The sequence below is a fragment of the Nyctibius grandis genome, chromosome 7, assembly GCF_013368605.1.
Source record: "Nyctibius grandis isolate bNycGra1 chromosome 7, bNycGra1.pri, whole genome shotgun sequence".
Taxonomy (NCBI): domain Eukaryota; kingdom Metazoa; phylum Chordata; class Aves; order Nyctibiiformes; family Nyctibiidae; genus Nyctibius; species Nyctibius grandis.
In genome coordinates, this window is record NC_090664.1 from 36,461,839 (window position 1) to 36,475,562 (window position 13,724).

The 13,724-nt window shown below is 37.8% G+C and overlaps 1 protein-coding gene across 1 annotated transcript in view; it reads left to right on the forward strand.

The window, feature by feature from the left end:
- The first annotated feature begins 2,662 nt into the window (after positions 1 to 2,662).
- LOC137665623 (macrophage mannose receptor 1-like) overlaps positions 2,663 to 13,724 on the forward strand; it is a 35,213-nt gene continuing 24,151 nt past the window's right edge. Inside the window, 12 exon segments of the mRNA XM_068404874.1 lie at positions 2,663 to 2,754; positions 4,633 to 4,725; positions 4,728 to 5,033; positions 6,178 to 6,351; positions 7,429 to 7,587; positions 8,483 to 8,596; positions 9,082 to 9,216; positions 10,057 to 10,239; positions 11,875 to 12,032; positions 12,699 to 12,812; positions 13,152 to 13,267; positions 13,569 to 13,717. Coding sequence (XP_068260975.1) covers positions 2,694 to 2,754; positions 4,633 to 4,725; positions 4,728 to 5,033; positions 6,178 to 6,351; positions 7,429 to 7,587; positions 8,483 to 8,596; positions 9,082 to 9,216; positions 10,057 to 10,239; positions 11,875 to 12,032; positions 12,699 to 12,812; positions 13,152 to 13,267; positions 13,569 to 13,717 — 1,762 coding nt within the window. The 5' untranslated portion in view covers positions 2,663 to 2,693.

Below are 13,724 nucleotides of genomic sequence, written 5' to 3' on the forward strand. Positions count from 1 at the left end.
GACGTGAGGACATCATAATTGTGCTCTTCTGAGACTCTTTGGTCACTGCTTATTTATGCAATACCATTTATTCACAAGGAATGCATATATATCCTCATTCTTCAGAAAAAATTAACAAAGAAACAATATCCTTCTTTAATCCTTTATCCTATTTATCATTTATCCTTTATCCTGTTTATCCTTTAAACAACGTTCAGACTTGGTTTTCCCCAGGGTCTTTTTGTGTCATTGTAGCTGCCTGTGAACACCTGGCATCAGTAATCGGCAAATTATCACCTGCAAAGCAAAAATTACCTGTTACCTCCCACCTGTTATTCATTCAGACTTATCACATAGGCTGAGGTATAGGGTCCTGTTGATATTGTGCTGCTCTTTTCCCCTTAATCTTTGACTGAGTAGAAGTTTAATGAACTCCACAACATTTCTAGGGAATCCTTAGCAAGTCAACTTTTACGCTATTGATCGTCTCTTTATGAGATTAGTGTCTAGGATGTAGGTCTAACAATTGAAATTGAAGTAATAGAGAATTGACTACATTCATGCCAAGGAGTACTACTTGCTTTAGCCTAGCTTCTGACCTTCCAGATCAGGACTGGCCAACATGCACTTCATGGCTGCATGTAGCATATGCTGGGGCTACACCCGTGAGCAGTGGTGAGATGAAGGTGTCTGACATAATTTCCAGACTTCTGAAGTGCAAAGGAGGAAGAAGGCAGTGCCACCTCCTGCCTAGCGCTCCCCGAGGTATGTGTCTGGTGGCTCGTGGTGATCAGGAGGTGTTGGGTGCAGGCGACGCAGTGAGGTTTCCTCTTCTGGCTTTGCTCTTCCTTGGAGGCTGGTCTCAGGGATTTCGAGAGCCTCGAGCAGCCACTCCTTTCCAGGAACCAGCAAAGCACCCTGTAATTCACAGACCATGCTGCGAAAGGTGCAAGTGCACAAGGTGTGTTGGAAGTATCAAGAACGCAATACAAATTGTTCAGATTTTTAGCCCTAAAACTGGCCTGCAACCTGGCTGAAGGGATTCCTATGAAGTGCTTGTTTTTTCGTAAAGAACCAACATTTGTTTTACTGCCAGGCTGCAGTTGGCTCTGGTGTGGCTTCAGGAACAGAGGAGGGTGAAGAAAAGGAACCATTCCCTTCTTGCTTCTTTGTTATTGTACAATGTCCAACCAAGAAGAAAGTGGAATTCCTCTTGGCCTCGTGCCATACCAGCTCCAGAACAAAACATGGCTGCTACAACTCCTGACACTATAAATGACAATGTATCTGTTATATAAACAGGCCACATGCTGTAAGGAAATGCTGTCAGTCTAAGGCAAATCAGTTCAGGCCAAAGAAAACTTTTGCTCTTTCTAGCAAGGTCTTTGGCAGCTGATTAAGAGATTTATGGTTTTTTTTAAAAAGGAAAAGTTCTAGAAATGTCTTTTCCAGAAAAAGCTGTTGATTATCGTTGTTGTTAGTATATTTTGTCATTATCCGAAAAAGAAAATTCGGTTACTTTCCTAACATCTGTACCTAGCATTTCCTTGTAATTTCTTATTTCACAATTCAATTTCTCCTTTTTATTTTAATCCTATAGGCTTTCTCAGGGAACTAACTCTCTTTCTTGTATTGTCTTTCTGCTGAGCAGCCAAGTAGGAACAAAACCTGTACTCAGCAAATGCAATCAGCTTGGCAACAAACAAGAGATGATACCAAATTTCCTTGCTATCACATTTTTGCTACAGGTGCTGAACAAATATGTTACTACACTTCAGATAATATTTTTCACACCATGGATTGTTTTTTCTATTTAGCATTTTTTCTAAAGAAAGCAAAATATTTCCATGGTGAAATCTACTGTGATAAAACCAGGCTTCTATGCAGTTATAGGGACAGTCTATAGTGGTCGGGAGATGAGTGCTGTTTCTTTCAGGCTTCCACCTATATGTTTGGAAACCAAACTCCTGAGTGCTTGCTCTGTGATCTGGGTTAGAAGAGATACGTGGCATTTCCTGAAATTGTGGCTGATTCTTAGGATGTCTGTATGACAAGACTGACTTACTTTACAAGAAAAAGAGGAATTGTTTTTAAAACATTTTTCAGGTAGCTTTGGGTGCTGCTCTCCCAGTTGCATTTGTGCAGAAAGGTCAGTAGGACAATGGCAATCTCATTTAAAAGGGGTGAAATTTTTATAATGTCCTGCAGAGTAAATTTCACTTAAATCCTATAAAATTCAATCCTGTCTCATCTCACACAAGAAAATATGAGACTGAAATGTTTCTTGACGGTATTTTTACATCATGTAACTAAGGTGTAAGATTTAAAAGCTAAGGCTGAATTTCTGTCTTGGGTGTTTCACTGCTGATTTGATCCCATGAGCTCCCCAGATGTCTCTTCAGGATAGACAGCAGGAAAGTATTGAGATATAACCTTCTGTGTATCACCTGCTTTCCCAAGGCAGCACAGTTTACCCTTAGTGAGATGTCATTCTTTTTCAAAGGCAAAATTTGTGCTGTGTTGTCTTGGTTTTTTTTGAAATGTGGCATGTGACAGAATATTTCCTTATTTAGCACTCAGAGCTTTCTATCCAACCATCCAGCCTTTGAAACTGAGGAGGACTGGTCACTGTCCTCTCTTCAGCAGGACTTTATTGCCAGCAACTCTCGTCATCCATCTTTTGGTGAAGGGAAGAAAGTAAAGCAGCATTGGCAATGATGTTATTCAGATTCTTGCTTGTTCTTTCTCTTGTTCACAGTGCTTTGCAGCTGGTGGGTAAGTGCCTTCCGCTTGCCTCCTGTAAAGGTGTCTGTGAAAGTGCTTCCATGTCCTCTGGCATTTCTGGGTGATTTACCGTTCTGTGGCAGTGCCTATATGTACATTATTAGTTTGGGAAACATAGATGGGGAACTTCTTAATGGCAGACAAGAAGCAACGGCAGGATCTAACAAAAAAAAAGAAATGGGTAGAGCAGGAAGCAAAGACTGAATTCTTAATTGCTTTATTCATATATAGTGGCACTATCATTTCAATAACTCTAGAAGATCAGACCTAAGAAAATTATAAGATATGTTTAAATGTCTTTTTTTTTTTTTTTTATTCTTTACTTCTGTGTTCTGATTTTTGAGCTGTTGTTGTCTAGCAAAATCAGGCAGGAAAAACTTCAGGAGTGGTGAAATGTGGAATTATTTGGAGGATATTAAGATGTCCACAGATGATGACTGTGTAATCCAGAGAGACTTAGTGCAAAGACAAAGAAGATTATTTTCATTAACTGTTTTGAACAGACTCGTTGAATTCACTGGCATTGATAAAGTGGATGAAGTAAAATTTGTGTGAAACAAAGTTGGATTAAGTTTAGCAAAGTTATTGTAGAATTGCAGTGACACTATTACTGCCTTCCCTTTAGCTGCACTTCTGTAGATGTTAAACAGATGACTTTTGGAGACCCGAATGTTTAAGGTTAAATCCTTTTAGCTTTGTAACTCCTGAGTAAAACTGTTATGGACTGCCTCAGAGTATGTGTTTTGCAGGGGTATTTTGCTGCCCATGGTATCACTGCAGGACAGAATAGTTATTTTCAGTGTACTGTATATTATCAACTAAATTGATTTCAACTTTTTGCAGGATTTTTAAATGAAATTTCTTTAGATTTTTTAATACATTTTATTTATATATGATGCCTAGTAATCAAGAGATGTATCAGAGACCAAAACTGGTTATGAATCCCACAAGCTTTGGAGGGAAAAACAACTAGGTGGATCACAAAATACACCACAAAGCAGCAGAGCAAATTCATCAGCATGATACTGCTACTGATAAACTCACCATAGGACTGAAATTAGCTCAGCTACTTCTACTTTATATTGGAGCCAACACTGTAGATGTGAACAGAGAAACTACCTGGAGAGCTAAGGACACAGTTTCTGGTATAGGTGAACATTCTAACTTCCACCAGCCTTTCCACATTGCCCAGTGGTGGTCAGATGCCACTACTATCTAGTCCTTGCTACTTTCTTAGACTGCGATTGGTTTCCCAGTGTCATTCCTAGTTCTACATTGCAATGGCTCATAGTAGATACTGCAGGTCTTGTAGGTCAGGAAGGCCATTGAGCTCAGAGTACCCCCTGTGAGGCCCAGAGCTGTTCACCCACATTTATACAGTGAAAAGGAAAGGACATATGGGTTTAAGAGGGGGAAGAAAAATGGCTCAGCAAAGATGGCTGTGACTCCACTAGGAGACCTGTAAGATCTGGCACGGTGAGGGAAGTTTGTAGAGGTCAGAAGTCTACAAGGCTGGCATCTGATGACAGAAGGAAACAGGATAATGGTGATAGACAGCAGTGTGGTTGAGGGAATTCATGTGACTGACGTAAATCAATCCAACCAGCTGTGCTCAGCTCTGCTGATGCTGCTGACTGCCACTAATCCGCAGTATGGTGACATATAATAATGAAATACATATCCTATTGTCTACTTTATTGCTTTTTAATCAGTAAAATTGATGTTGCACTGGGCTCTGTTCAAAAATATCATATTTTTATCTGACATGAATGCGTCTTGTTCACGTGAATGGGAAGCAGAAGCTTGTCACATATCCACCATACATATATTCTATATTAACGTTTTGCTTTGTATTGTTTTGTTTTACAGACATTGAAACATTTTTAATATACAATAAAGTCAACAAGCTCTGCCTTCAGGCTTCTATTGCGCAGTCAGTAAGAGCTGCCACTTGCCATCAAGACAAGAATCACAAAAATTCAGGTGGATCACTGATCATCAGCTTATGAGCGTGAGACTGAACCTATGTTTGGGGGTGCCATCGAAGAAGGATGAGGCTGTGATCACTCTGTATCCATGTAATCAAACGAGTGAGCTCCAGTGGTGGCAATGCAGAAATGAAAGTCTCCTTGCAATCCAAGGAGAAGATTTGTTTTTTAGTCCTGGCAATGAAGAACATGATAATGTTTTGTTAAAGAAGGGACTGAGTGCAAAGAATAAGTGGAAGATCTATGGGACCACAGATATTTTATGTTCCCGGGGATATGAAGGTACAGACAATTGATTTGTTCTGCCTTTGCGCTAATTTCTTTGTGAGTGTTAGATTGTTTTGCATCTTTGGCTCTGGCTATTCTGATTCCTTCAGTGACCATCAGAGTTTTACAAAAACTGTGTACTGAGGGAGTTAACCTTGAATTTAATGTCATATTTGTAGCCAAATATATTTATATACATATATATATAAAATATTATATAATATACACACTATTTTAGTATATGCATTATATTATAGTATATTAGTATTACGAGTATTACATAAAAGTATTCTTTAAATATATATTATATATTAGTATACACATATACATACTTTTATACTGTATATAAGTATTCTTTAAAATCATTATGGCTCACCATACTGTGCCATTATGTTGTTAATAGAGAGTATAAACACTGATAAGTTTCTTATACAGGAACATGGAAATGAAATTACATCCTCAAGAAAGAAACACAATATAAGTGAGCTGAGAAAGGGCTGGAAGTACCAGTGTAGACAGAGGAAGAGTGGCTGTTGGGACTCAGCAGATGAGGATGCTCATGGCATAATTATAATTACCAGTGCAATTACCCTTTGTGATTAGCTGGAGTCTGGTTGCTCTGAATGGCTTTCCCACATCCAGAATGAATGTTCTAAAAACCACATTAGAGGATACTTGAAGTATTAATCCCTGAGCCTTGCATGTGGGAGCTGCTCCACTGTATGTGGGATACTTAAATGGTCACTGGAATAAAAATAGAGAAGGATTGTCTAACCTGATGTTTACTTTTTCCAGGAAGTGGGATATCTAAATATTAGTTCCTCCTCTTGCACATTTTATGTAAACCTTAACACTGTTTAAAATAGTGGTATCTTAGGGTAGAGCTCTGGAGACTTATTAAGTTTGTAAAAGATCTTGGTCAGAACAAAAATCTAGTTGTAGCCCTCATCTATGAAATAGTACTTTACATCAGAATAGCACTGCTCTAAAACGTATGTCAGCAGCTTAAGTATGAAAAGGTGTTGAAATGAATTTTGCTATGGTTTTTGGAAAGGTAATATGGAAAGAACTTTGAGATGCAATTCAGCCATTAGCATAGGCTTCACATTTTTCATAGTTTATAATTTTTCATATTATCTTTATCATTTTGTCTTCTCAGAGACCTTTACACTGTTAGGAAATGCCTTTGGGGCACCCTGTGTATTCCCTTTCATGTACAATAAGCAATGGTACGCCGAGTGCACAGATGCTGGCCGGTCAGATGGCTGGCTCTGGTGTGCAACCACGGCAGACTACGACACAGACCAGCGATATGGATTTTGCCCATCAAAAGGTAAGTTTCTTGTTCCCATGCAGTTCCCCTCAGTGTGATATTGGCAAACCAGCACTAGCAGAATATCAGTATCTTTATAATAACACACAGTTTACAAGAATGTATTTTAGTATATGATGCGTTGCCACATCCTGCAGCTTTCTACACAAGGAAATAACACATGTTGCGTAAAGATATGGAGAAAAGTGTGATTGAAGAGTAAACCAGCACGCACTTCCCACTAATTGGGATGGTGTTACTGAACATTATTATATTCAGCATTATGTCTTTTATTATTAAAGCGCTGCTTTACTCCAGTTGATTGAAAATGTGCTTTTAGTGTGGTTCAAATCCATAGTCAAATATGCTTTCCAGGTGCCTACAAAGATACCTAGGACACTGAGCCCAACCGGCATGTGCATAGGGTCCATGAATAATTTTCAAAGCTTTTGAAAGCCTATCGTAGCTCTTGGCTCTTCTTTTAGTTCAGCTTCACACTGGCTTTTGGGAATATCCAAATATCTGATTCAATTTTGTATTGTGCTTGATTGAGCATGTATAGAACTTCAACAGACCAAAGACACTAAGGTAATCAGAAGAGGAGCACAATACAGCTCAACACCATTGCAGTGCCCGGGGCTCTGAAGCTATGTGACAGGCACATCCAGAAGCTCTTTGCAAGGGTGGCATTTATCTAAACTGTTTTAATGCTAAATTCAGGTCTAGAGCTGGTTCTCACAGATCTCAGTGGGAACTGCTGTCCAGAAAGAAAAGGAGATGTTGCATATTTTTTTATAATTTCACCTAGGATTTCTGCCACAGTACTCCATGCAATATATTTTTCTATGCAATCACTTCCCTTGTAGTAGTTCCTGAATTATGTATCTTCATGGAACAGGAGGCAATATTTGCCAGCTCTACCTGACAGTTTACAAGCCCTAACTTCATCCTTCCCCATGCCGCTCGTAACATTTTCAGTGCTCTTGAAAGAACAGCACAGGTCACATTTAATAATAATGCCATGCAAAATGAGAACCTGCAACTCATTTTTCTGTGATTGAGTTACTATCACCCCCAAAATAATTATTTTTTCCACAGATAAAGACACCACCTGGACTAAAGATCTGTTAACAAATGTTCACTACCAAATAAACTCTGAATCGGCTCTCACGTGGCACCAAGCCAGGAAGAGCTGTCAGCAGCAAAATGCAGAATTATTGAGTATCACAGACATTCACGAACAAACATACCTTAAAGGTAAGGAAGTAAAGCACACCCTGACTTACATTCAGGATCTGTTCAGTCCATCATCACAGCTAGAGACTGCTATAGTTTTGGCAAATGTCTATGGACCTAAATAATAAGTAAGTAAACAAAATCTTTTAGAATTTGCAAGTTCCTATCAAGATCACTGCCAAGTTTAAACAGAATTCAAAGTATTCCAGCATCCTGCAAGTGTAACAGTTTGCCTTTCTATTTAAAAATGTTATCTTACATTGACTTCTTTTAAAGAGGAAAAAAAAATTCTGAAAAGTAAATGAAAGCTTCATTTTAGGTCAAAAAGGAACCTTTAAAACAAATTGAAAATAAGAGAAAAAGAAATCTTTGTGCCAAAAGAAAGATGTGTTTTGTGTCAAATGCAGTTTGACATCTGATCTTTTAATTCATTTGACAAACTGAAAAATATCAGTTATTCATAGATCTCAAATTGTGGAACTACCTACCCAATATTGCTGGAGGAATGGTATGGAAGAAACTCTCTCGTGTTATTTTTAATGACGAAGTTAATTTGTAAGAGCTTTATTATTATTGTTTATACTTACACTGTACCAATATTTCTACTTAAATAAATCCAACGTTGTACAGAATTTAGCCTATACTACAGAAACACTTTCATTTTGGATATACTTTGTGGCATCTCATCTGTGCTCATTTTGCATTAGGTGATAGAGTAGAGAGGGGTTTTTGTTGTTTGTTTGCTTTTTACAGTAATCAAAGCTCTGGCATATTTCAATTTATCAGGTATCTCAGTATCTAAAGATATTTGTAGTTAGATATTTAAGAATTGTGACTCTTCCTAGAAACGGTATTAGTGACTATTGATAATAAAAAAATGATTTATAAAATCATTTATCTTCTTTTGGTTACTTAGAGTTAACAGAAGGTACAAATTCTGCACTGTGGATTGGACTCAACAGACTGGACTTGAGGAGCGGATGGGAGTGGATTGGAGGCAGCCCTTTCCAGTACTTAAACTGGGCTCCAGGTAGCTGTGACTTTGTTTGATTCTGTATTTCAAAAGAAAAAATATACATACCTCAAATACTGCATTAAATTCTATTATCAGATAGATACGCTATGAGAGATGTATTTTAGCTTTTCTTGCTTTAGATTTAGAAAAAGCTTTTTTTTTTCTCTAGCAATATAAGCCAGAAACTTCTGTGTATTGCAAAAAATATTTTAGCTCTGAAAGCAATACTCTCTTTCCCAAAAATATAGTCTTCCACTTCTTATCTCTAGCAGCAAAACTATGAAGGGGTTACATGTTCATATTCGCTTAAATGATTCTATATTTCACACAGACATTCTCACTACCAGAGACCTATCGCAGTTCTTGCCAAAGCTGGGAAAAATGTGATCTTTGGGGCTGCCACTTTAGTCGGGAGTGATTTCTTCTGTGCATTTTAGAGCTTAGAGCTCTAATTGCCTTTCAGAAAAGTTCACTTTTTTTTTCCTGCATCTTTCCCAAAGGAAGCCCCTCTCCAGAATCTGGAAAACTCTGTGCGGTTTTGAATCCTGAGACAAAAGCTAAATGGCAAAATTGGGAATGTGATCAGAAACTTGGTTACATTTGTAAGAAAAGAAATTTTACCTTGGTTCCCTCAGGTATGTTGATATACGTTGATGATTAAAAGGAGAAGCTGTTATCTGAATTGGTCAGCATTCACATTGACAAAGATGAGCAGGATAATTTTATTAGAAACTATTTCTTGTTTATCTGGTTTGCTTTTTACAACCATTGCACCCTTTCTAGGCTGATTTCCAGTCCTGCAACAGACAGAATGGAAGAGGTAAAACCAAAGAACGTCCAACTTCTCCCGTCTGTCCGTGTTTTCGTAGTGAGGCCTTCCCCTTGACTACACACACTACTGAGCATGAAAAAGGAGAACAAACCAAAAATTATTTTTCAGAAGAGGGATGTTAGTAAAAATAAGCAAAAGAAAGATCAACACATTGTAAAGATAAAAGATATTTTAAGTGTATAAGGATTTCCCTGTTGGTATTTCTGTACATATATGTCTAGTTGTAAATCTGTCTAGATGACTTTTACTCTACCGATATACCTAATATTTTAAAAATTCATAAGCATTCTATGTTAGGTGCAGATAATTTCTGATTTCTCTTATCTGACAAATAAGTACTAAGTAATACAGAAGCTGTTAAAATTAATACATTAGTGTATTTGTTACAGACATTTGACTACATAAGAACCTTAGGGTTTTTATTAAGTAATATTTGTATTAAAAAGCTTTCCTTTTCCAAGCTAAAAAATGCCGGATTTAGAATCATATTTATATTTACTATATTTTGTGTTCATCATTTCCTTATAATGAGAATTTCCAAAGACATTTCTTAGTTTAGAACTTTTACACAAAATAAATGAAAATATGTCATGTCCCTTGCATGGCATTTGAACTCCTCTAAAATACTCCTATTTGTGCCTAGGTGACATTGGGCCTGTTACTTGCCCAGATGGATGGGTACCATATACAGATCACTGTCACAAGATCCTCAGGGAGACCAAAGGATGGGAAGAAGCTTTGACCTCTTGTCAGAAGGAAGAGAGTCACCTGGCCAGCATCCAAAACCTTGAGGAGCACAGCTTTATAGTATCTCGGCTTGGGTACAGTGAGTGTTTCCAGGGGGGGCTTTTGCCTTTGTGTGTGAGAAGCACCAGCTAGCTGAACCGAGATGTAGCAATTGTATTAACATGAAACACTGAAGCCAAAGACATGCAGAGTCAGAGGTCCAGTGGTGTTAGGCTGGTGCAGGGCTTTCCTTTCCACTTCAAAACAGATGCTGCCTTCTGTGCTGCAACTTGCAGAGTTACTCAACTGTCTTGACTTGTGCTTTGCTTTGCATGAGGGTAGAAGGACGTTAGTCATCCCAGTGAGAAGCTTTCTTAGTGAAAGGATTATGAAATATAACTTCCACTTTGAAAGAGTGCTTTTTATGGAAAGACAACATATTTTTACTGCTTTCTGTTCCTCTGGGGAAGTTACAGTGTGGCTCTAAGTCATTCTCTGCATCTTATTGTCAATCAGCACCCAGATCAGCAAGTTCGCAGATATCTGAAGAAGTGATGGAAGAAACCTATTAAAGAAAAATGTAGCGCTCTGCACTGCCAGATGGAAAAGATAGCAAAGCTAGCCAAGGTGGTTTCCAGGTAGCAAGCTGTGGAATTGCCTGGGCTGCCTAAAGAACTGTACTCAGGTCACTGGAACTAACATGTCAGTGTTGTCTCACCATGGCCTTTTAAATATCCCTGGCAGAAACATGAGGAGTCTGTACACATGTTGCTACTTTTTGCCTCATTAATTATTTGCTTTTTTTTTTCCCCATGCTTTGAGGTAGTGAAAGCCTTAATTAACTATTGAAAAAGTGAAAGATATTCAAGACAGAAAAAATTCTTTCTTCAGAAAGAGTAATTTGTCTGCTTAGTGTCCAACCATAACAGGAGATATTTTTGGTTTCTTATACTTTTTGATTCTGGTATCATACCCCAGTTTAGTGACTACTGAAGAAATTGTGAATATCCTTCCATATCTATCTTTCTTTCTCATTTTTGTGAATACTGCCTAAATTTACCTTTCATTTTCCTTGCTTTCCTTTTGTTAAGAATGCCTAAAACCATAGGATCATACACTGGTTTAGGCCAGAAGGAACCCTGGACGTCATTTGGTCCAGCCTCAGCTTGGAGCACGGACAGCCTCAAAGTTAGATCCAGTTGGTGACAGCCTTCCTCTGCTGAGTTTTGGATGTTGTTGAAACTCTGATTTTACTTATTGCCTAAACAACCAATCTAAGGCTCGGGGGCTGGGCTTAGGGGGTTTCTCTGCTTTTTTCATTTTGTTGAAAGAGGCTTAAAACATTCACCCTTCAAGTTACATAAAAACAGTATTTTAACATCTGACCAGTGCAACAGAACCTAAAAAGTAACTATTCACGGAGTTCTATCATACCACCATAGTGTGTTAGCATTAGGCTGGTAATTTGCTCTTCTCCTACTGCTATGAGAAAGAGAAGCAAAATTTTTTGATCCAGTGCAGGGATTTCATTATAGTCTAATTTTCCAAAGCGTACTGTCTTTATTCTAATATCTATGTGAAAACATTAATTTATAAAACGATCATGCAACACAGTAAATAATTTTACATTTCATAAATTTATGAAAGGGATTATATGTTGTAGAGCTTGAGGGTGCTCTGGAAAGGATGCAGTGGCATAAGAGGTCTTTTCTAGTTCTGTGGTTTCATGTTTTAGAGCCGACAGACAAGCTATGGATTGGGCTGAATGATCATAAGGTTCAAATGTATTTTGAATGGAGTGATGGTATTCCAGTGACATACACAAAATGGCACCTGGGAGAGCCATCCACCACAAACAACAGGCCAGAAGATTGTGTACTGATCAAGGGCCAGGTAACCTTATTCAATACATACTTTATTTTAATATTGAAACTAACTTCTTAATAAAAGAATAATTAAGGCAACTGGGTACGGCCAGAAAAAGGGATGTGAGGACAAAGGATGAGATTAAATATGATATTTCATTAAAAAAAAAAGGTAAAATAAAATGAAATTGTTACTGCATCACTGGTGAAATTTTCTCTTTAAGTTCACCTGAAAGTCACCAATGAAATTATTAGGACTATAAAACAGGTCTCTGGATGTATGAATGTAATTTGAGTACATTCTCCTGCTCTTTTTCCTCTGGTGGCAATGGTGGCATGTGGTGATCTCCGCTGCCTCCTTCATGCCGGCTCATTTGCCCATCCCCCCATGGCACAACTGCCTGTGCAGTGCCCTGCAGAACAGGTCGGGGACCAGCTCCCTGCACCCTCATCCCTTCTTATCACTACCATTCATAGCTGTACTACTATAGCCCAGTCTACTATTTCACTGAATGTGAGCAGATATATTTTTGTTGTCAACTAGGGGAATTGGATAAGGAAAAAAAAAAAAATTCTGTTTCAAAATGAAAGGAGAAAGAAAATGAATAGTTTAATTATAAAGAAAGAAATTTTTTATTTTCTTTAGATTGTTCATCTTAATCTCATTGTTATTTAATTCTTTTTCCTGCTACAGGATGGCTATTGGGCAGACTATGTCTGTGAGAAGAAAGCTGGCTACATTTGTAAAAGAAAACCTATATCCCAAATAGCTAGAGAAAAGGAAATTACTGATGCAGGTTGCAAAAAAGTAAGCATATAAGAATGGAAGATCAATTTCCTAGAGCAAATAAGTACCTTGTCTGAGAACCATCTAGAATTATTTGAATTGTTTATATTATTTATGTATAGATTTTTTTGTTGTTGTTTTTATTTATTATGAGGTTTCTCTCTCTTGGTTATTTTAAAATTTAGAAAGCCATTTACAGAAAGCACTCTAGAAGGAATCTGTAATTTCACTGCAAAAGGTTTCTAATTCATAAAATTAATCATTATTGTGCTTCATTCATTTTGAAATGGTATAGCTCACTTAATACATGATATCAAAATTATTTAAAAGTTATATGGAATTTCTAAAATCACGTTACAGGGCTGGAGAAGATATGGGACCTACTGTTATTTTATTGGACATGTTCCAGCAACATTTTCAGAAGCAAACACCACTTGTGAAGGAGAAAAAGGTTACGTAGCCACAGTTGAAAGTAGGTACGATTATGACTTTTCCTTGGCTTTTAAATAGGTAAAGGTTGTATGTTCTGAAATATTCCTGGAACTACAATTCTTACACAACGTCAAACAGCAAATTATCTAAGTTTACAGATGAGCTCTCTAGCTGAACAACAAAAAAGTCTCGTTTTTGTTTGTTGATTTGTAGAGTGTCAGAATCCTATTGTAAGGTCCTCTCCCCCAGTCTGAAGCAAGGAAAAGGATTCATCATCAGATTAGACAAGTAGGATTTGGATAAATTACTTTGTTTTCACTTGCATCTTTGTGATCCCTTTTACAGGTATGAACAAGCCTATCTGACTAGCCTTGTCGGGCTGAGGCCTGAGAAATATTTCTGGCTTGGTCTCTCTGACGTGGAGGACCAGGGCACTTTCAGGTGGGCCAACGGTGAAGCAGTCTCCTTCACGCATTGGGATGCAGCAATGCCTGGTAGGTG